This window comes from Oryza sativa, chromosome 3, assembly GCF_034140825.1.
Source record: "Oryza sativa Japonica Group chromosome 3, ASM3414082v1".
Taxonomy (NCBI): domain Eukaryota; kingdom Viridiplantae; phylum Streptophyta; class Magnoliopsida; order Poales; family Poaceae; genus Oryza; species Oryza sativa.
Window position 1 is genome coordinate 25,277,282 of NC_089037.1, and position 22,178 is coordinate 25,299,459.

The 22,178-nt window shown below is 38.5% G+C and overlaps 2 protein-coding genes across 2 annotated transcripts; one reads left to right on the top strand and one right to left on the bottom strand.

Annotated features, from left to right (window-relative positions):
* Positions 1-1,761: 1,761 nt before the first annotated feature.
* Positions 1,762-5,943, top strand: LOC4333525 (serine/threonine-protein kinase-like protein CR4). The gene is made up of 3 exons (NM_001418379.1): positions 1,762-2,247; positions 2,533-2,682; positions 2,809-5,943. The coding sequence occupies exon 3, from the start codon at positions 2,848-2,850 to the stop codon at positions 5,551-5,553; it is 2,706 nt and encodes a 901-aa protein (NP_001405308.1). The 5' UTR covers positions 1,762-2,247; positions 2,533-2,682; positions 2,809-2,847; the 3' UTR covers positions 5,554-5,943.
* Positions 5,944-12,600: 6,657 nt separating this feature from the next.
* On the bottom strand, positions 12,601-21,896 carry LOC4333526 (protein NETWORKED 1A). The gene is made up of 6 exons (XM_015776197.3): positions 21,351-21,896; positions 19,539-19,763; positions 17,635-17,982; positions 16,228-17,549; positions 14,358-16,127; positions 12,601-14,015 (listed from the first exon to the last, which is right to left on the bottom strand). Exons 2-6 carry the CDS (start codon positions 19,639-19,641, stop codon positions 12,951-12,953), a joined length of 4,608 nt encoding a protein of 1,535 aa, XP_015631683.1. The 5' UTR covers positions 19,642-19,763; positions 21,351-21,896; the 3' UTR covers positions 12,601-12,950.
* Positions 21,897-22,178: the final 282 nt, after the last annotated feature.

Sequence of the window (22,178 nt, forward strand, 5' to 3'; positions counted from 1 at the left end):
GCTCAATGGCAGATCAAACATAATATGTATTGGTCCCTTTTTAAAATAAAAAATAATATATTTATGCAAAAATTAATGGAGATATATAGATATTATATTCTAAACGTTAAATGTGATATATGCATTTGCCATATCTCATGAATGTTAATATGGCTTTATGGCTATGTATGCATACGATTGACTTATTCATTTTAATTAATTATGAATACTAGAGTTTATGAAGACTGACACAAGAACTTATTGAAATATGTGGTTGTACCTATCGACCATATCTATGATAGAGTTGCATGCTTACGTCCAACATTAAAAATGAACAAATTCCTGAAAATATTAGAAATGTTTAAATTACAATACATATTGCAAAGAAGCCTAAGTTTCATAGTTTTTTTAAACTTAGTAGTGTTGTTTGAAATCTAGTAAAGTGTATTTTATATTTTAAAATAAGTATGCTTGCTTTGCTTTATTTACGAAATTTAGGTCGAGATGGAGTGAACTCTAGTCAGTAATAAGATACTACTCTCTCTATCCCACAATATAGCAAATTCAAGCATTTCAAATTTAGCTTAGTATAAACTCTCCCCGTTCCAAAATAAGTTTATTTTTAACCCATTCCATGCATATCAATATAAAACCCAAAATACTAGAATACCCCCACTTTATCAATCCCAATGCAATTATTTCTAGCATTTCAAACTTAGCTTAATATAACTCTCCCCATTCCAAAATAAGTTTATTTTTAACCCATCCCTCACATATAGCAATATAAAACCCAATAGACTAGAATACTCCTACTTTATCAAATCCCAATGCAAGTATTCGTAAAATTTATCGTAGGACATAGCAGCTTGTACATATAAATATATAATTCATCTCAACAATCTCTCATTTAATTTTTCTACCTACATCCTTATCTCAACCATCACAACTATCTCTTATTTAATTTCATTTATCTCCTTAATCTCATAAAAACTTCAAAAGTGCATATATTTTTTTAATGGATGGATTATCCTTTTTTCTATATATTCTTCCAATGCAGGGCTTCATAAAAAGTTAGTCTTACTACTATATAGACTATATGGTTTAATTAGAACTATAACTTGATAACACGACTGTACATGGGATGCTAAGAAATTCCTTCATTATTAGCTTTAGGCCCTCTTTAATTTGTAGGAAAGATATAGGATATATGGAGGATTTCGATCCTATGGAAAAATTTTCAATGAAGTCCTGAAACAAAGAATTTGAAATTTCATCTGAAATAAACAATCCTATAGAAAATTTAGAAGAAAGTTAATGAGAACTCCAGTCTCTTTAGAATTTTCTTCAAGTCTATCTCTTTCATCCGATTTATGCATTTTCTCGTTTGGTCTATTTAAATGACCATTCATACATTTTTTCTATATTTTGTAATACATTGTTGCGTAACCGTATTTCTGTTAAAATCCCGTGTTGTTTTTTATTCCTGCATCATCTGAATCCCCTATTTCGAAGGAGGTGCCGGCTTTAAAAAAGAGGGACCTCATATCAATTTCGCAAGGATTCACGAAGAAAAATGTTGTGATTAGGAATAAAAAATTCGCTCCCTTTGGACGTTATCCAGAGAAGAGTTTTAGGCTGTCTTTAATTTTGCAGGCCAGTCCCTGTAACTCGTTAATTTATAGTCCTCATATTTTATCAATTCATAGAAACCCTTACACTTTTGCATCAAACACCCCGGAAATCAGAAACAAATACAAAACATCACCTCCCATCCCCGAGTCCGTCACTCCCTCCGCCGCCTCTCTCCCCTCCGCCCCCGCCGACGCCGCCGCGGCGGAGGCGCGCGCGGGCCTCCTCCGTTGTTGGCGTGGCTTCACACCTGACGACGCGACGGCATGCAAAAGGCGAAGGTGAGAGAGGAGAAAGAAAGGAACAGAGAGGACAGGCGCATTCAATTCTCCCATTTACCATCGCCACCTACATCGCCTTCCCACCCAGCCAGCCGCATTCAATGCCCTCCCCCTCTCTCCTCTCCTCCTCTCACTCCCCACACCACCACCACCCATCCGCGCCCTCTCCTCCTCTTCCCCGGGGATCCAGCACGGCTACGCCGCCGCCGCCGCCGCTGCCGCCGTGCAATGCCCGTGGCGCCTGCTCTCCCAAGAAAAGCTTCCCTTCTTGGTACATGGTCGTCGTCTCCCCTTCCCCGATTGCCTCGCCGCCGACATTCCCCTCGCCTCGCCGGACCGCCGCCCCCCCTGCTCCGAGGTACTCGCTCTCTGTCTCCCCTAGTAGTACTAGTGCACTACTACTGCTACTACTACTAGTACTACTACTTGAGCTGCATGCGCTGGTGAGTTGGTGAGCTTTGCGGTGATTGGAGTGGAGATCCAATCCGAGATACTGCTAGATTCGTTTCAAACTTTTTTCTTCCTCATCAAATGTAGTAGATTTCTTGCATTGTCTTGAGGCTAAAAGCTCTGGCCTTTTATTTGCTAGCTACAGGAGTATGTCTAATCCAAGCCTTTTTTTCTCTCTGTTCAATCCATCCAGGTTAGTTTGCTGCGGATTGGGATTCGTTTGCTGCTGCTGTTGCAAAGGTGGAGGAGCACCAGCAGTCGCATTTTATCCCGAAAGATTGGGGATTGTATGCTTCCACTGAACCCCGATGCGCCACGTTAGCCGCTGCACCATCCCTGATTGGTATGCACCGAGAGAGAGAGAGAGAGAGCGAGAGGAAAAAAAAAGTTCCAACCTTTTCGTTTCGGTTATAATAAGACTCGCCTGATTTCCGCTGATTCTTAGCCCAAAATGTTGCAACCTTTGCAGGAAAAATAATTTTGTGTAGACCCCTCCAAGTTTCAAGAAATGGACATTGTGCCTGTTGTAGCATTGTGCTGCTGCCTGGTCTTGCTGCCCAGTTGGGCCTATGGCCTTGGATCCATGGCGTCCATCGCCGTGTCCTACGGCGAGGACGGCCCCGTGTTCTGCGGGCTCAACTCGGATGGTTCTCACTTGGTCACCTGCTTCGGCGCGGATGCCTCCGTTGTGTACGGTGCCCCCAGCAGGATCCCGTTCGTAGGGGTTACTGCGGGGGATGGGTTTGCCTGTGGCCTATTGCTCGACACCAATCAGCCTTACTGCTGGGGGAGCAACTCCTATGTCAAGATTGGTGTGCCGCAGCCGATGGTCGAGGGAGCCATGTACTCGGAGCTCAGTGCAGGAGACAACCACCTTTGTGCCCTACGAACATCTGTCAAGGGGTTTCACAGCGTGAATGGAGATACATCGGTGATTGATTGCTGGGGATACAACATGACCGCCACACATACCGTCACCGGAGCTGTATCGGCCATTTCAGCTGGTTCTGTGTTCAATTGTGGCTTATTTGCACGGAACAGGACGGTTTTCTGCTGGGGCGATGAATCGGTTAGTGGTGTCATTGGGCTAGCTCCGAGGAATGTGCGGTTCCAGTCTATAGGAGCAGGTGGTTACCATGTCTGCGGGGTGCTGGAGAATGCGCAGGTATTCTGCTGGGGTAGGAGCTTGGAGATGCAGCAGATGTCAACACCCAGTTCTACTGATGATGGTGATGTGAACATAGTTCCGATGGATGCAATGGTCTCCGTGGTCGGTGGGCGGTTCCATGCTTGTGGCATCAGGAGTCTTGATCACCAAGTGGCTTGCTGGGGCTTCACACTTCAGAACAGTACACTTGCACCAAAAGGGCTCAGAGTTTATGCAATTGTGGCTGGAGATTACTTCACTTGTGGGGTGCCGGCCGAGACATCGTTGAAGCCAATGTGCTGGGGGCATAGTGGCCCATTAGCACTACCAATGGCGGTATCCCCTGGGATTTGTGTATCTGATTCATGCAGCCATGGCTACTATGAATACGCAAACCATGGTGAAGTTGGCAGTGGTAGCAAGACATGTAAACCTGCAAATTCTAGACTCTGCTTGCCCTGCAGTGTTGGTTGCCCAGATGACTCATATGAGTCATCACCTTGCAATGCCACAGCTGACCGTGTTTGCCAGTTTGATTGCTCAAAGTGTGCCTCAGATGAGTGCGTGTCATTTTGTTTGTCCCAGAAACGGACCAAGAACCGCAAGTTCATGGCTTTTCAGCTGCGTATTTTTGTGGCAGAGATTGCATTTGCCGTCATATTGGTGTTCAGTGTGACCGCTATTGCTTGCCTGTATGTCCGGTACAAACTTCGACATTGCCAGTGTTCAAAGAATGAGTTGAGGCTGGCAAAGAATACAACATATTCTTTCCGGAAGGACAACATGAAGATTCAGCCTGATGTAGAGGACTTGAAGATCAGGAGAGCTCAGGAATTCTCATACGAGGAGTTAGAGCAAGCAACAGGGGGCTTCTCAGAGGATTCACAAGTTGGCAAAGGCAGCTTTTCATGTGTGTTCAAGGGCATTCTGAGGGATGGTACAGTTGTTGCCGTGAAGCGTGCAATTAAGGCATCAGATGTGAAGAAGAGCTCAAAAGAGTTCCATACCGAGCTTGACCTCCTCTCCAGGCTCAACCATGCGCACTTGCTGAACCTGCTTGGCTATTGTGAGGATGGCAGCGAGAGGCTCTTGGTTTATGAGTTCATGGCTCATGGATCCCTCTATCAGCATCTTCATGGCAAGGATCCGAACTTGAAGAAGAGACTGAATTGGGCCAGGCGGGTCACTATTGCTGTCCAAGCTGCTCGGGGGATCGAGTACTTGCATGGCTATGCTTGCCCACCAGTAATTCACCGAGACATCAAGTCCTCAAACATACTGATAGATGAGGATCACAATGCGCGTGTCGCTGACTTTGGTCTATCTATATTGGGCCCAGCAGATAGTGGTACCCCACTATCAGAGCTGCCTGCAGGGACACTTGGCTACCTTGATCCTGAGTACTACCGTCTGCATTACTTGACAACAAAATCTGATGTGTATAGCTTCGGAGTTGTTCTTCTAGAGATCCTAAGTGGCAGGAAAGCTATTGACATGCAGTTTGAGGAAGGAAACATTGTTGAATGGGCAGTACCATTGATCAAAGCTGGAGACATTTCTGCCCTTCTTGATCCTGTCTTATCTCCTCCCTCTGATCTTGAGGCTCTCAAGAAGATCGCTGCTGTGGCATGCAAGTGTGTCAGAATGCGAGCCAAAGACCGCCCTTCCATGGATAAGGTAACAACAGCTCTAGAGCGTGCCCTTGCACTGCTGATGGGTAGCCCGTGCATTGAGCAACCTATTCTGCCAACTGAGGTTGTTCTTGGGAGTAGCAGGATGCACAAGAAGGTATCGCAGAGGTCATCTAACCATTCGTGCTCCGAGAATGATCTCGTTGACGGGGATGATCAGCGGATTGAGTACAGAGCACCATCTTGGATAACATTTCCAAGTGTGACTTCATCTCAGAGGAGGAAATCCTCGGCATCTGAAGCTGACATGGATGGACGAACAACCACAGATGGAAGGAACGTTGGGAGCAGCATAGGTGATGGATTGCGGTCGCTGGAGGAAGAAATTAGCCCGGCCTCACCGCAGGAAAACCTGTACTTGCAGCACAACTTCTGATGAAATGTCAAGAACAGTTGAAAATTCAGGCAACTGTCTGCTGTTTATGGTCAGCATTGTGAATTCAGCCAATGTGACCTGCCGTTGCTATATTGGAAATTGCATTGAAATGTTTATAAATCCAATGGTACCTGGCCATCTAAAAGGGAGAGAGAACTAGCTATAGAGAGCACTGGAAGAAATTTTAGCAGCCGGAGGCATTTCTTTGTAGATTATTTTAAATTTTTTTGGCTCTCTTTCCTGATGTTATTTATATGTGGATGGTAACATTTGATGGATGCTCATCTGTAGCTTACAGATCTGTACCCTAAACATCTTTTGCATGTCTAGTCTTGCTTTTTCCTGCAAATTTCAATGCTGTATGCCAATCAAAATGCAACTTTTAGGTTCCCCATTTACTTGCCTGGATTACTTTACCATGCATCCATTTAGCTATATATATATATATATATATATATTTTGTACAAGTTTGCTTAATTTATTTTGGTGAAACATCATTATTTGTTTGCAAATTTGCCCCTGGATCCCCAGATATTCAATAGGAGGGGTAGTGCAAGTTACTTATTTCTGAGTGATCTGGTTTTGGCAGAGAGTTATGAATGTCATGGTCCATATGATCTGTTTAGGTTGTTGCTTTCGACATAATCAAGGCAGGTCGTTATAAATCAATTAATGTTGCGGCGACCTAACAAGGACACGCTATTATGCCGTTGTTACGGACCCTTGTTTCACAAGCAATCATGTAGACCACCATTGGCTTTTGCTGCAGATTATAAACGATTTTACATTTAAAGCAGTGATTTTTAAAAACATTTTTACTTATTCGGATTATAATCCAAACATTTGCTTCATCGTCTGACTGAAACTATACGAAATGTATTAGATATTTTTCTTACTTTTCTGACTGAAATTATTCATCGCATTAGCATATGCTACCTTGCATTTGGATTCTTCGTCTATTTCATTTTATAAACTGATTCACTGGCCATCTGCAAGTTTTTTATATATAATTATTCTTGTTATTCAGTGAATGCTGCATCAAGTCTCCAGTTTGGGACCTTTTTTTTTTGGGATGGTTGTGAAAATTACATTGTTTATAGTGTTTTTGGATGCTTGGGATTTTGTCAGTTGCGTTTTCTTCTTTAATCAAGTTGGAAACAAATATGTTGTTTTCAAAGGAACAGGAAATGTGACAATGCAACCGTTCTGGGAAAAAAAAACAATTCTGTCTAGCTAGCTTTGTTTTGATCATTAAAAAATTAAAATATATTTGCTATCCCCTAAATATACGAGATATCAAAATGTATGCAGATAAACATCAAAATCTTAACTCACTCATAAATGTGAAAATGTTAAGATTTAATACGTGAAAAATGCCACGAATTGTCATAAAAAAATCTTCTACGTTTTTCTTTTCATATTTTTACTATTTTTTATGAATATATAAGAGAATGTGTCAATATCCCAATTAAATGGCATTAAAAAAGAACGGAAGCAGTAGCACGCTTTTTGAACTTTTTGACCGTTACTCGAAAATGCCAAGGTAAAATATATCTATATCTTAATATACTTAGAGCAAGGTCAATAGTATAGCCAACTACTGGCTCCAAAACATCTATAGCCAATTTAATAACTCATTTATACAATAGTTAACTATAAAATATACTACACCATTAATACCTGGTCCCACCTCTCATACACATATAACATCTTGGAGCCCGTGTTGCAGCCGGCTACAAATCTGTAACCCACTTTCTTCTCTCTCTTCTCTTTTCTTCTCGATATATGGTTATAGCCGGCTTATAGCCTGCTATTGTACCTGCTCTTATACTAATTAATTGGATACTTTATAAGAGATCTCATATTAACTTCAAGAGTCAAGAGATTTGACCGTTAACTTAATATTGTAGATAACCATGGACTTCTAAAGCCCAATTAAGCTTGCGTTCGGCACATCATCCAATCATAGGTTAGTCCACAGGTTGATTAGTTGTGCTTTTACCAATCCAACACGTGTAGGCAAAGAACTACTCCTTCCGTCCAAAAAAAAAAGTCAACCTAGACGGAGATGTGATTCCTCCTAGGATAACGAATCTCTACTATTATAAAAATTGACGATGTTTTTGCTGGTATTTTGGTACGTCATCCGTGTATGAGTCGGTATTTAAGTTCGTTTGCTTTTGGAAATACATATCCGTATTTGAGTCGGTTTCTAAGATCGTTCACTTTTGGTAATACATAAGGAATCATATAAGAGATCTGTTTAAAGAAAGTCGCATGCTAACTTGATACGATCGGACTCCTAACTGTAACTTATGATTTTCTAAAAATATATATATCCAAGCGAACTCCCACAATGAATTTCATATTAACTAAACCATATAACAATAATAAGATTAAAATAAACTTCACCTGTTGCAACGCACAGATATTTTTTATAGTCTAGAGAGTTTGAGAAAAGATTGAGAAAAGAAACTCAACCTAGGTAGTCCACATTCGTCATGAGGGGATGTTCTAGATTGAGTTTTTTTTTAAGGACGGAGGGAGTATGCACTTCAAGGCCAGCTCTTGCATGCGACGAGACGACGATTTTTCAAGGATGATTTTCGTTTGAACTTCCTTTGGTTTCAATTTTTGTTGTTACTTTACATGTTTCTAATCTGCACCGACATCGATTAGGACTCTGGTAAGTCATTGGGCGACCCTATAAATTTTCTGATGTTGGGATGTTGATCCGCAAATCGTTGCACCCAAGAATATCCTTAATAATTGTCGCATGAATAATCCACGAAGGTATGTTGTTGATTTGTAATATAATCTAGCGAATTTCGCTTACACCTAGGGAGATATGTCATGGTCACTGCATCATCTATCAGGTAGCACCAAATTAAATTAGATTACCACTTAATCGTGAGTTTTATATTTATTAATTTCATCTTCCAAAATCATTAAATTGTGACTCCAAGTGGAGTACACCTTTGTGTTTGTTAATATTTATATCTATTTATTATATACTAAAAGTCCATTAAACTTCTTATAAACGCTCTCAAGTCGTCACGTGGCACTTCTACAAACGCTCATAGACCGCCATGTGGCAATGTCTAATCTCACCGTTGATTTTTACTTAAATCGGTGGACCCGATAATTTAGACCATTAGATTAGATTAGATGTATTTTATTTAAAAGGAAACCAATACCTTACTGTTCACGGGAAAAAGAAAACAAAAACACACAAGTACTCCATAGGTACGTACGTACGTGAGACTAAAAAACGATGAATCTTATTATCGTTTATCTTACTGTTCACCGGAAAAAGAAAACTCCATAGGTACGTTCATACTACGTTGGACTAAAAAAGAATGAATCTTACCTACTGTTTATCAAAAGAAAAAAAAACTACGCATAGACTTATTATAAAAAACAATAAAACGAACATAACATACGTAGGACCATTAAAAAAATCGATTATCTTTAAAATAGAGATTTCTACTATTTAAAGATAAAATCTATTGCTCTATAAATTTAAGCAAATATCACTGTTAATTTTCACTTAACTTGTTAAACCTAATATTTTAGACCATTAAATTAGATGTATTTTATTTTAAAAACTAATACTTATTACTCTATGTATGTATACGGGAGAGCTATATAATTGTTAGGCTAAAAACATAAATAGTCCGTACGTACATACGGATTGGAAAAAGAAATAAAGCTTACCTACTTTCCATCAGAACAAAGAAAAATCTATGCACGGTGGTCTTTTGAAATAGTATTTTCAAAATCCCTTACTATAAAAACAATAAAAAAAAGTGAATCATTCAGAAAAGATCGATGGTGTTATGAAATAGTATTATCTACTATTTAAAAATAAATATATTACTCTATAAATTTACATAAATATACGTAGTTAAACTAAATTTATATTATAAATATGAAATATCCCATCAATGATATTTATCCGTCCTATCTTAACATACTAGGCTGATATATATAATATTTAATGCTATGATAATTTTTTATTTCACATCAAATTTTAGGGTGTCTTGACGAATACACAACACTAATTTAAATCTACATTTGTAAAAATGAAAGCAACCCAATTTAGTTGTTTCATTTTACACCATTAGATTATATTTAATATTTAAAAATAATGTATTTCTCCTATATACGGATACATGAGAAATATGTAGCTGTTGACCAGAAAAAGTACTCCATATGTACATATGATCGAAAAGAATAATATTGCTTACATATCGTTTGCTGGAAGAACAGAAAACGAAAGCGTGCCAAAAAAATTGGTAGTCCTTAAAAAAGAATTTTCTACAATTTAAGGGTAAAATATAATAATCTTCAAATTTACGCAAATGCAAATATAAAATACCCAATCAATGCTTAAATTATTTTAAAATTATATATCCAATTTGTGATACGGTTGTATTCCCTTAAATAAATAAACTACTAAATATCTATAGCCCTAAATACATCACAAATATGAAGCCGACATATAATAATTAATGTTATGATAATAATTTCACATCATATTTTAGGTGTAAAAAACACTTGACGAATACACAACGCTAATTTAAATGTACATATGTATTCTCCAAATTACCAATGGCGTCTCATATGATTAGAAACAATAGGTGATGAAAACAAACCGAACACTGAACTAACATGCACTGCACTATAGATATTATAGATATTTGTCAAAATATGATACGGTACTTTGGAGATTAACGTGGTAGTATTTAAAATAAATCACTTTTATCCCGGTTACATATAAATTCTTCTATTCTTTTGGGATAAAATTCAACTGCTTCGATTTATGTGACAAAGGGAATATAAGTAATATAAGTCTATTTTCGATTAGATGAAGTAGTATCATTAGCTATATTTTTAATAGAAAATATCTTTCATTAATATATAATAAAATTAAAATGTTACTTAAAGTCGTCTATGGCATATAAAATAAAAAATGTTATATAAAGTTTAGAAACTCCAAAAATTTTAAAAAAAGAATCACACATAATACAAATACAAATAGATATGAACTAACTTTATTATTGTGACACATTTTTTTCTAATAAATTTGAAGATATAAAATCTCAAGTAATATGCCCAAACCAGTTATTTGCGAACATACATTTAAAATAGAGTTAAAAAATATTTCAAAAATATCATCCACACATAAACATTTGTAATAAAATTTCAAACAAGATTAAACAACATGCCCGCGTGTATGCGCAGGCTACCTTCCTAGTTATCATAATTATTACAATTAAAACCCCATGCTAAGTATGCCTCTATGTGTATTAATTCTTAGTCCATAACTCTACACCAAGTGCGACTTGATATTATTATTCCTAATTTAAGTAAGACTCTAAACAAGGTACGATTGAATATATATCAATTATGACTTCCAAACAGAGTATAGATTAGTACTTATTATTTCCAAAATTCTAAATTGAATCATATAAAGAATAAATTGAGACTCCAATATTAGTACAAATCAGTAGTAATTAATTCTAAAATTTGAAATTATTATGACATATTTCCTACATTTTTTTAAAAAAACAAGGTTTATTTTTAGTGGGCACATTAAAAAGGGAAATAAAACTATGCTAAAAATAGAGTAAATTATGCCATGGTATATGAACTTGTATAGTGAGTGCAAATAGGTACAACAACTTGTAAATTGTTTATTCCAATACAACAATTTGCCTACTTAGTGTGAACCTGGGCAAAAACAATCTTTGTAAGCAAAATTGATCTAATGACCTACAATGATGAGTAATTATTACTCCCCCTCTATCCCATGATACGAGGCACGGTTAAAGTTGGCACGATCTCCAAAACTAATATTTAGCTTATAATTTCTTATATACTATAAGGCTTGTAGCAAAAAAATTATAGCCATATGAAAGTAAATTTAAATCTCAATCTAATGATATTTTTTTAACAAATAAAAATCATTTCATATTATACTAAGTGTTGGCCAAATGTTTTAAAGGTTAAATCTTGAAACACGTGCGTGCCTTATATTATGAGATGGAGGGAGTATTACACATTAAAATTTCAACGGACAAAATGTGTAATTATTATTCGCTTGATATTTTCAAGATTTGGATCAACAAAAAGTGAAATAATTAAAAATGCCCAACCATGAAAATAAACTTTTAAAAACAAGTTTTCGGTAAAATGGAGTGTCTGAGCATGAAAATTAAAATGTTTTTTCAGGAAAGATAAGGTAAGAGTAGCATATCACCAATTCAACATTTGAAATCTAGCATGCACGAAATTGCACGGGAAAGTCCCTTATTTGCAATTCCCTCAAAAAAAAAACCACAGAGAAGGATAAATCTTCACTTTTGTTAGTGACAGCTTGTTTCCTTTTTTTTTTCCCACATCTCACGCAATTGCTCCTCTTGGAACTCTTGTTTACTCTTTGAGATAAATTTTTCACTGTTAGTTTGCTTGAACTAGGCTGCGAAAAAAAAAAAACCGTTTGGTTGAAGCTTTCAGCTGCAGCACAAGAAGTGCAAGCAGCAGCTTGCAGAATTGAAACTTCACCAGACTAAGCTCTCATGCTCTCTGAATTGCAGACACAGAAACCAAATCAATTGAGGATTTTTCTTGCCTGCAGCTTCTTTGTTAGTAGGTGTCATCCAATGCGTACATGCCGTCCATCTAAATTGTCACAATGACCTAAAGATAGGAAAGCTCACCATATGATTATTCTGCAGCGTTTATTCTCATCAGGGCCAAACATGTGATCATTTCAGGGGATTTCTTAGAGTTCAGAGCCAGAATTTTGGTCCATCCAAATGAGATCAGAGTGATGGACTCGATATGGATCCAAAGTCTGTCTCAGGTCTCACCCTGACCATACAAAATGATGAAAGCCAAGCAAAATGATGAAAATTGTCCCCCAAAAAAACAAACAATCCATCAGTTGTCGCCTTTTGACAACCGCAGTATACAAAATGTCCATCAGATCTCAATCCAGCCGGCAACCTTGAATTTCAACATTTGCAAATGGTTCATCAGTTCTGTTGTGCAAAAATCCACATAAAAGGTTCTTCAAATAATTAATTATAACCCGTCTTTCTTACAGAAAAAAGAAAAACATTGTCATGTTCTCTTTACACATATCATGGAACATGATAAGAAATAAAGTTGACCTTAATTTTACAAGCTAAGAAATAAAATTTATAACAGATGGTTATTGTCCATATGGTTTCAGAAAAAAAGAAACTGTCAATGACTACCATTTACAATCCTTACATGTCCACTTATTTACCTAAGAAACCATGAACAGCAGATGACTTGCTACAGTTCTGAAACTGAAAAGCTTAGCCTTCCATTTTGCCTTAAAAAAGAAGCGGCATGAAGGCGAGTTAGTCATCAATGGCATTTGCTTTCATGCAACCACATGGGGAACATCGCTGTTGCTTCCGACTGTCCCGCCTTCTACCATAGAGAAAATCTACCAGCTGCACTTTCGATCGCCGGTGCATGGTTTTTGATGTTCTTGTGCTAGTCTGCTCCTCGTATTTCAGCAGAGCTTCCTGCACCTTCTGCATTTCCACCTCAAGCCTCCCAATCTTCTCCGCCATCTTCCTCGCACGCTCCATGATCTTGCGCTGGTGTCTGCTCCTCAAGTCAATGTTGTCCCCATCAAGACCATCTTCAGATGTGAACTCCTCAGCCTTCTTGGACAGTTTACCGTTGCTATCGATCAGCTGAGTGATGAAGCCCTCAGCTTCTCTTATTTGGTACCTAACGCTCTCGAGCTCGAGCCCTTCTGATGCCTCTGTGTTTGTTTTGAGCTCCTGAATACTGGATTGGAGGGCATTGAGCCTTTGTGCATCAGAAGCCAATCTTTCGATTACCTTGTTCTTCCACTCTTGGTGCGGCTCCGTGGTGATTGACCTTGGTAACTCTTGCTTGTCAATGCTGAGTTCTTTCACGACCATCAGTTCAGAGGGAGGCCTTTTGTAATTGTCCCTCTCAAACGACTCACTTTGCGGCGGTCTCAAATCATTGCGTACATGGCTACTGCTAGCTCCAACGATGCCATGAGAGTCAAGCATCTTCTCATTTGCCTGTGCTACAGTTTTATTGGCCTGACCAAGGGAACCGGTTTTATTACCAGAAGAAATTTGGATGAGGTCAAGCTGAATGTCTTTCAGCATTTGCTCATAATTCATTTCAATCAAGTCATCATCCAAAATCTCCTTCAGCTTCAGCACCTCAATCTGCTTCCTCGCTTCTTGCAGATTGGCATTGAAATCAAGCCTCTCTTGATCAAGAAGGACGGCTGTATCCGTAACCACCTTCTGGAGTGCTTTGATGGTCCCATGCAATTTCTGCAGCTCCATGTCTTTTACTGTCCGTACTGTATTCTGATCACCACTCGATCTCATATTGGTCTTCAAAACCTGAGTTGATAATGCATTTTCCTTCAAAAGAAGAAACACCAAATAAGTTTCCCAAGAAATATGATACTTCACAATAAACCTTTCAGAATAAACTTTTTAGGGAAAACATGTGGATATGTAATGCTGGTCCTTAGTACTTCGAAATGTTAGGTTGGGCAACTGCATATTAATTGTAAGAGAATTTGATCTTTTGGACCAACTGAATATTAAGGAGAAAATAGTTTGAGTTTGATTTGTTAATACGCTACGAAAAAAAGCTCAACTTATTAGAGTGGCAGAATATATTACAGTATATACTAAAGCAAAACCAGCCGAGCAGACAATTATTTGATCCTGAATATGAAATGCAACAGGGAACTATACCTCCATCCTGAGCTTATTTGATTGCAAACAATCATTGGCAAGGGATAAGGTTTGTTTCTCTAGGGCACTGACTTCATTCTGCAATGACCCCAACACTGTAAAATCTCCATTCAAATCAACTTTCAGCCTTCTGTTCTCAATCTCAACAGCATTCAGCTTGTCCTTCAGCTCATCTACATATGAGTTCCTACGGGTGATCTCTTCCTTGAGCACCTCCTTCTGTACCATACTGCTTATCTCAAAACTTTCACATGTTATTATGAGCTCAAGGACCTTCTCCTTGAATAGAGCCGCATTCACGATGGCCATTTGCATGTTAGCCAGCAATCTTTTGATGTCTTCATCACAAGATTTGATGTCAATTGCAGAGTTCTCCTTGCTTGTAAGAACTTCCATTTCACTCTGCATTTTATGTACTTCCTCTTGTAGCATTTCATTTGATTTCTCAAGGCCAGCCATGTCAACCTCTATCTCACCCGTTTCCATGTTTACATGGTACTCCAGTTGGCTCCTTCCAGAATTCAGGTGATCGGTGTCCCTTCCCACTGGATATCCACTTCCTATAGCATTTTCTGTACTAGTCGAATTACAAATACTGATGGTTCTACTGAGTTCTTTGTTGCACTCATTACTTTCTTTTTCTAAATCCCCAAGCTTCATGTTCATCATTTTGATGTCCTGATAAAGCTCACTGCCTGCTGCTTGCAGTTGTGCAAAATCACTATGCAAAGACACCAATTGCAATGTCCTCTCTTCATGAAGGCTTCTAAAGACCACAGAAAGGATATCTTTGCTCATTACCTCACTGATCAGAATGCTAAAATCATCTTCGAAAACCCTCTCTTTCTCTCTGGAATCACATAGTTCATCGGATAGCATTGAGTTTTCTTGAATAAGCTTGATAATCTCACTTTGCAATGACCTCCGAGACCCTTGCAGTTCTGACAACTGTCCGACCAAGAACTTTGCTTCTGCCCTTAGCTCATCCACTTTGCGATTACGAGTCTCCACTTCTTCCCAGAACTCATCAGTGATATTCACAAGTTCTTGTTTTTCTCTCTGAAGCTGGAGCAATTCCTCGCTCTTTGCTTGCTGCTCTTGCTTCAGGGTGTTTCGCTCTGACCTTAGATCAGCCACCTCTTGTCCAAAGTGTTCCAAGAGTGTGACAACGAGTGACTTCTCAACAAGTTCATTCTGTTTCACATCCTGAGCATCAGATATAGTGTTCAGTAGGCAGTTGATCTCATGCAAGATGAGATGCACAATGCTATCAAGCTTCATTTGGTCTAAGGATTCATACTTCTCCTCCAAATGCAAGACTTTCAACACCGAACCAATACATTTAGTTAGCTTCTGATTATTCTCCGATAAGTACTCCATTTTCTCCTCCAGAACCTGACATACTTCTTGCTTCATTTTTAGTTGTGCTAAGAAGTCTGAATTTGCATCTGCAATGTCTTCCAAACACTGCTTCCAGATGAAGATTTCTGTCTGAGCTTTTACAATGTTTTGTTCCTCCTCTTCAAGCTGTTCCTCTCTATTCCAACCTTCTTGCGACAGTACGTTGATTTTCTCGTGTAGAGCATCCAATTGAGACTTTCTAGAGTGCTCAAGATCATTGTGCTCCTTCCTCTCAAATCTTATCTGTTCCTGTAACTTGATCACCTCGTCAAGCACTGAGCCTTTCTCTTCTTGTAGATCAGAGTGCCGCTTTTCTAGCTCTGCATAATGTGCTTCCAAATTCTGCAGGGTATCACTGATTCTATCAACCTGAAACATCAATAAGAAAGCCCAGTAACCAACAGGTTCGAACATTGTTTGATTTCTGATGACTACTGCTAGTAATAATAAAGTTTGCAATGCACTATACCTGACAAGCAAGAGTACTCTTCTCATGTTGAAGTGCAGAATTCTGACTATACAATGCCTCTGAAGATTCTTCTAGCTCTTTTAATTTCCCTCTTAAGCTTTCGAGTTCAGCATTAGCATCAGATAATGAATTCTCTAGAAAGACATTCTTCTCAAATAGCTCTGCCATAGTCTGAGAAATTGCCTCGATTTGTGCAACAAGCACAGCTCGCTCAGACTGATGACTGGAAATCTTGGAGCTAAGGTGCTTGCATGATTCTTCCAGTTCTGCCTTCTTTTCCCTCAAAACTTCGAGTTCAGTAGTCACAGCTGACAAAGACTTCTCCAAATATGAGTTCTTCTCTGACATCCTCTCCAAACGCCTTAGGTTCTCGATATGCAGAACTTCTGTGCTCTCATGGTTTCTTATAATCCCTTTCAACTCAACATTACCATCCTTCAATTCTTGTACGAGTGCTTGTAGTGATTCTACATTCAAGTCCACAGCCTGTATTTGCTCCTTGATTGAAGAGTGTTTCTTGTCCAAGTCACTCCTATCCTCCTTAAGGTGACAAAGCTCATTTTGAAGTGTCTTCTTTTCATCAACATGCCGGCAAACATCTTCCTCGAGTCTCCGCTGTGCATTCTTCATCGTAATTATCTCGTCCTGCAGGCGAATTATCATGGACGAGGAAGAGTGAATTTGATCATTCAAACTTGTGCTCTCTTTTTGAATTTTCTCCAATTCTTTCTCAAGCATAACCTTTTCTGTTTCAGTGTCCTTTGCCTTGCTTACTTCAATCTGCTTCTCAAGAGCCAAAAGCCTCATTTTGTCCTGAGCAAGTATTAGTTGCTTCTCCAAAGAGAGCTGAGCCATTTCTGCTTGCATGCACTTGAGATGCTCCTCCTCTGTAGAGATGTTAAGCTTTTCCAACTCAGCTTGCTTCTCGTTTAGCTCTTCATGCTTCTGTTTCAACATATGTTTCAGCTTATTCAGCTCCAAATTCATCTCCTGGTTTGCTTTTTCAAGAAGTACGGAACGTTCGTCAGCTGTGGTAAAAGGTTGAAATCCACTTTGCATTTCCTCTTTCAGTCTGTTGAACTTCTCCTGTGTATGCAATATTTCGGACTTGAGGTTCTGTAATCTAGCAGTCGATTGTTGGCATTGCAAAACTATGGCTTCTTTCTCTGTATTTTGTTGTGCAAGTGCCTCCTTGAGGCAAACAACCTCCAACTCAGCCTTGTTAGTCTGCTCTAACAATGATGAAATTCTACTCTTCAGGTCTTTGTTTTCCTCTGATAAACTTTCTAGTTCCTTCTGCAGCCTCTCGTTATCCTGGTTGTCTGCACAAGAACATTTGTTGGAAATTACTCATATTTTCACTCTTATTCTATTAAGCTTTTCTGAAGTTTTTTTATGGGGGCTTACCTTTAGCTTGCTTTTTTGAATCACTAGCATTGATGAAAGAAAGGAAATATGGAGCCATGTCTGGATTGTCCATCTCAGTTTCGATAGAAGCAGTTTCAGCTGGGAGATCATCATCCAAGTCCACCAGAACCTGCTCAGGAAATACTTCTGCTATCTTACGATGGGCCTGTCGGAGTTCGCCAGCTGCATGATCATATCTTTCTGCTAAAGCTCGGTATGCACGGTACAACTCCTCAAGCAAGGCCATCAGCTCAGGACGCCTTCGGTAGTACATTTCTGCTCTTTTTGCAAATGATTCAGCATCTTCTTCAATGATCTTGATCATCATCTTGATTTTGCTATCCATGTCTGTATTAATCAAGCATTAAAAAAGATAAGCTCAGTACAAACTTGAACGAAAAGTTTGCAATGATGGAAATGGAATTACAGCACCATACTATGCACAGATATGACAGTGAAACATTCCATAGCTCACAGCATCCATTTTTTATACATCTGGATTGGAAACTCAGCTGATAAGCTAACATGGCCTTCACTTATGAAGTCAGCTTATCAACAGAATGGAAGAGTCATGCTAACTCATGAATGATTAATTGATTATCGTATCAAGTGCATATTAATGTCTATTAAAACATATGACTTGCAATAACATTATAAATTCAAAAGATACAGCAGATCATTTCGAAGGTATACCCATTCAGGAGTTGTATAATCGTGTTAGCAGAGTGGTAGGCAAGTGCCATATGTGACCAAAGTACTGCAGTCTGCAGTGCAGACTACAGTAGGAGCTGTTCTGAATTTCAGTAAATTTTCTACCTAAAACAGTATTATGACAAACTTGTAGTAGTGCATTGCTCGCAGCTGAAGTTGATATTCTCTCTATGATGGAGCTAAACTATTAAACTTATTCAGTTCCACTGTAAGCTAACTTAACTAACATTAGCAAATAGTACCACATCAGCATTTTGGTCATTCAGTACAGAAGTCCCCTACCCAAGACCTAAGCTGTAGTGTTCTATGGCATTAAGGTCCCGTTCGTTTCTTCTGTAACAGGTGGATGAAAATTTAGATACTCGTGGCACGCTTTTCAAACTGCTAAACGGTGCATTTCGTGCAAAAACTTTCTATATGAAAGTTGTTCTAAAATATCAGATTAATCCATTTTTCAAGTTTGTAATAATTAAAACCCAATTAGTCACACGTCATTATCACCTTTTTACGTGAAACACTTAATCTTCATCTTCAGGAGATTCAAACACCACCTAAACATGTCCATGTGCTTCCTCAATTTCTCATGACTTCTATACTGGTACTAGAGCACAGTGCAAGTTTTTTTTCTCGAAAGCTAAATTATAATTTAAACACAGTGCAGGTTTTTCTCTGATATTATATTGTAAGGCACATAACATAGTTTTACTTAACAAATTTTTGAGAGAATATTTTTGCTCATTAAAATGTGTACAATTATATCCTTGAGATCACATAAAGCCAAGAAAAATCGTTAATATCCACATTATACCAAGGTCATTTATCCACTTAATTAACTATGCAAAAAGCATAAGATTTTCCAGATTTCACACAAAATGTCTCATTTTTTTCTAGGTTTCCAAATTGAAAGGTCAGCATTATATCACCAATAACATGCTAAAAACCTACAATCAATGGAGAGGATAGAGAGAGATTAAGATCAATTCGCGGTTGAATAACCCTCACATTTTAAAGTCTACATTTCACTTTTTATTAAACTTATTTAATTGTCCATGAAATTCGAATTCACCATTTCCGTTCAATTCGATTATCATTTTTGTATCAGGATTACAATTCTAATGGAAGAATGCCATACAAGGAAATCCAAATAGTGTGCTGTACAAGGAAATGCTTGCAGATAGCTTTAGATTGTTTACCTGTCAGATTTTCTTGAAGCCATTTTGAATTCTTCGGGCAGATATGACTGTTCCACCACCATGAATATTTGCGCCTCATATTGGTTGGTGATGTTTCTTCCATTATGCCAACAAGCTAAAGAGCAGAGCTACTTTCACACTTTAAAGAAACTTCGATCCTTTACAAACCACAGACGGAGGAACATGAGTTACAACAAGTACTCACGATCTATCACAGTCAATTACCTGCAAAATAATAAAAATTATCAGACTGGGGGCACAAGGCACAAAATACACTGAACATGAAAAGACAACTAATATATGAGTAAAGAAGGGATCACTTTCTGTTTCCTACTATTAAAATTCACAGCAGAAGATCAATACTGCAACTACCTTGCCACAGTCAACACATCATGGCACTTCATTACAGATTGAAAAAAAAAAGTAGTAGCGGCCAAATCTCCAAGTAATAGCTTAGTTGTGGAGTATTTATCCAATTCCTAAACATGGGTTTTATTATAATATAAGATGAAAAAAGCAATAATGAATAAGCAGCAGTGAAACTGCAAGCATCCCAATCCCCATAAGATCGCTTCATAATTCGCTTATGTACATGTCAACAATTTTTTTTTCTGTAACAAGGAACATGAAAACATATAATTGCTAGAGAGTTAACTCCAGCACTAATCAACCAAAGAGTAATCAGTTATTTGATCAAAACAGCATAAAAGGAGGAGAAACAAGAATTTTATACAAACAATGAATATGAAGCAAAGCAAAGAATACCGAGTTGAGGAAATCAAAAGCTATCATCAATGGCTCAAAAAAAAAAACTATATACTACCTAGCTATCCTGGGTTCAGAAACAAACATAGGTTGCTTGCAGAGTTAGGAAATGTAGAATCAAGCAATAATAAAGGAATGATAGAGAAAAGGGTGGGCTCTGACAAGAGAACTCAACAACCCAAATAAAAAGATAAAACCCCAACCACTTCCCAGCTCCCAAATGACCCACATATGGAGCAAGATTTCCAAACACAACAAGAACTCAAGAAGGAGACCGCATTAATTACTTGTTTCTTCATCGGTTATATGTCGCTGTGACTGTGATCAAACCAGTAACAGCAAACAGCATCATTTTTATTTCTATTTCTATTTCTATTTTGCTAGGAAGAAAATAGCATCGTTTGATACTTTGATGAGCCGAAAGAAAAGAAAAAAAAACTGCTTTCCAGACAGTCTCTACATGCATAATAAAGCAAAGAACAATAGAATTCCCAATCTTTGAAGAGCATTTCGCAGACTAACGATAAACAAATCAACAAAAGAAGACATCCCCAGAAAAGAAAAAAGGATCATCATTTGATGAACAACACAGTGAAAAAAAAAGTAGATTAATAAATGCATGAATGGACTGAAATCCTGAAACCACACGGAGCAAACATGAAAACCGAAAGAGTTCCTAAATCCCCCACCAGCCCTGATCTTTGAAGAAACAGAAGGCAAATTGGGGAAGAATGTAACCACCAAAAGAAAAAAGATACAATCTCTGAAATTCATAAAGGTTGAACTGATGATGACGAGACAGTCCCCAAAAGAAACCTGCAAAAAGACGATCTCGCAGCAAAGAAAGAGAGCAGCAATACAATCATATGAAACCACAGAAAACAAACATCAAAGGCCATGGCTACCCAAGAACAGGAGACGGGAAAAGGAATTCACAACTAAACCCGATGCATATCATCAGAAAAACAAATTATTAAAAAACAGAGAGAAAAATGGAGAGGAGAGGAGAGGAGAGGAGAGAGAGGACATTTCAGTGGAAATTTTTACCTCTTTTCCCTCTGCATCTGCAGCTGCAACCCGATGGAGATCCAGCTGCTCCCCATCCCACCCCTAGGCCATCTCCCAAGATTGAACCGCGGTTGCCGCGATATGTATCCGTGAATGTATCAGCACCAAGATTATTCTTCTCCTCAGAGCAGAGCTGCAACAACCATGCGAGGAAGAAAGAGAGCAGCAACAGCAGCAGCAGAGTGGGAATCAATCACCGAATCAGATCAGTGAGAGAGAGAGAAAGGGGGGAGCGGCGGTGATGGTCTGATGGATCGGGATTTAATTGTCCGTTTCTTTCTCGTGTAGTAAACTTGAAAACCCAGAGGAGGAAAGGACGGATTTTGCGGCACGAACTAGTTCAATGCGATCCCGGACGGAACAAGGAGGAAAAAAAAGAGAGAGAGAGGAAAAATTCCTCCTTTTTTTTTGTACGAACCGAATTCCTGGCTGGATGGATTGGTTGGTAGAGCGAAGCTGAAGCAGTGTTCTTGTCTCTGACTGCTGCTGCGAGTGATGAGTTGTGAGAGTGGGGACTCACTGGCTGCCTTGGACGGCGCAAGCAAAAGCTCTGAAATAATTTCTCTGTCTCTGAATTATTTCTTGGTGTTTTTTTCTTTTCTTTCCAAGGAGATTTGCATGTGTGTCCTTGGAAAACGTTGGGAATTTTCCTTGGGAGAATGGCAACTACTAATAAGTTGGTGATGATTAGCGCTGCAGCAGCTTCTTTTTGTCAGAATCTTTAGCTCCTTGCGTTCTTTTAAGCAGGATTAGTTGGTTAATTAGTGATTCATGTGTGCGATACATGCCAAGAATGGGGCCAAACCA

Excerpts from the sequence above, each read along its gene's own strand:
- LOC4333525 (NM_001418379.1), top strand. The coding sequence starts at position 2,848 with ATGGACATTGTGCCTGTTGTAGCATTGTGCTGCTGCCTGGTCTTGCTG.
- LOC4333526 (XM_015776197.3), bottom strand. The coding sequence starts at position 19,641 with ATGGAAGAAACATCACCAACCAATATGAGGCGCAAATATTCATGGTGG. Across the intron at positions 17,983-19,538 it reads GCTTCAAGAAAATCTGACAG|ACATGGATAGCAAAATCAAG; the intron begins GTAAACAATCTA and ends TGATTAATACAG. Across the intron at positions 17,550-17,634 it reads TTCAAAAAAGCAAGCTAAAG|ACAACCAGGATAACGAGAGG; the intron begins GTAAGCCCCCAT and ends GTTCTTGTGCAG.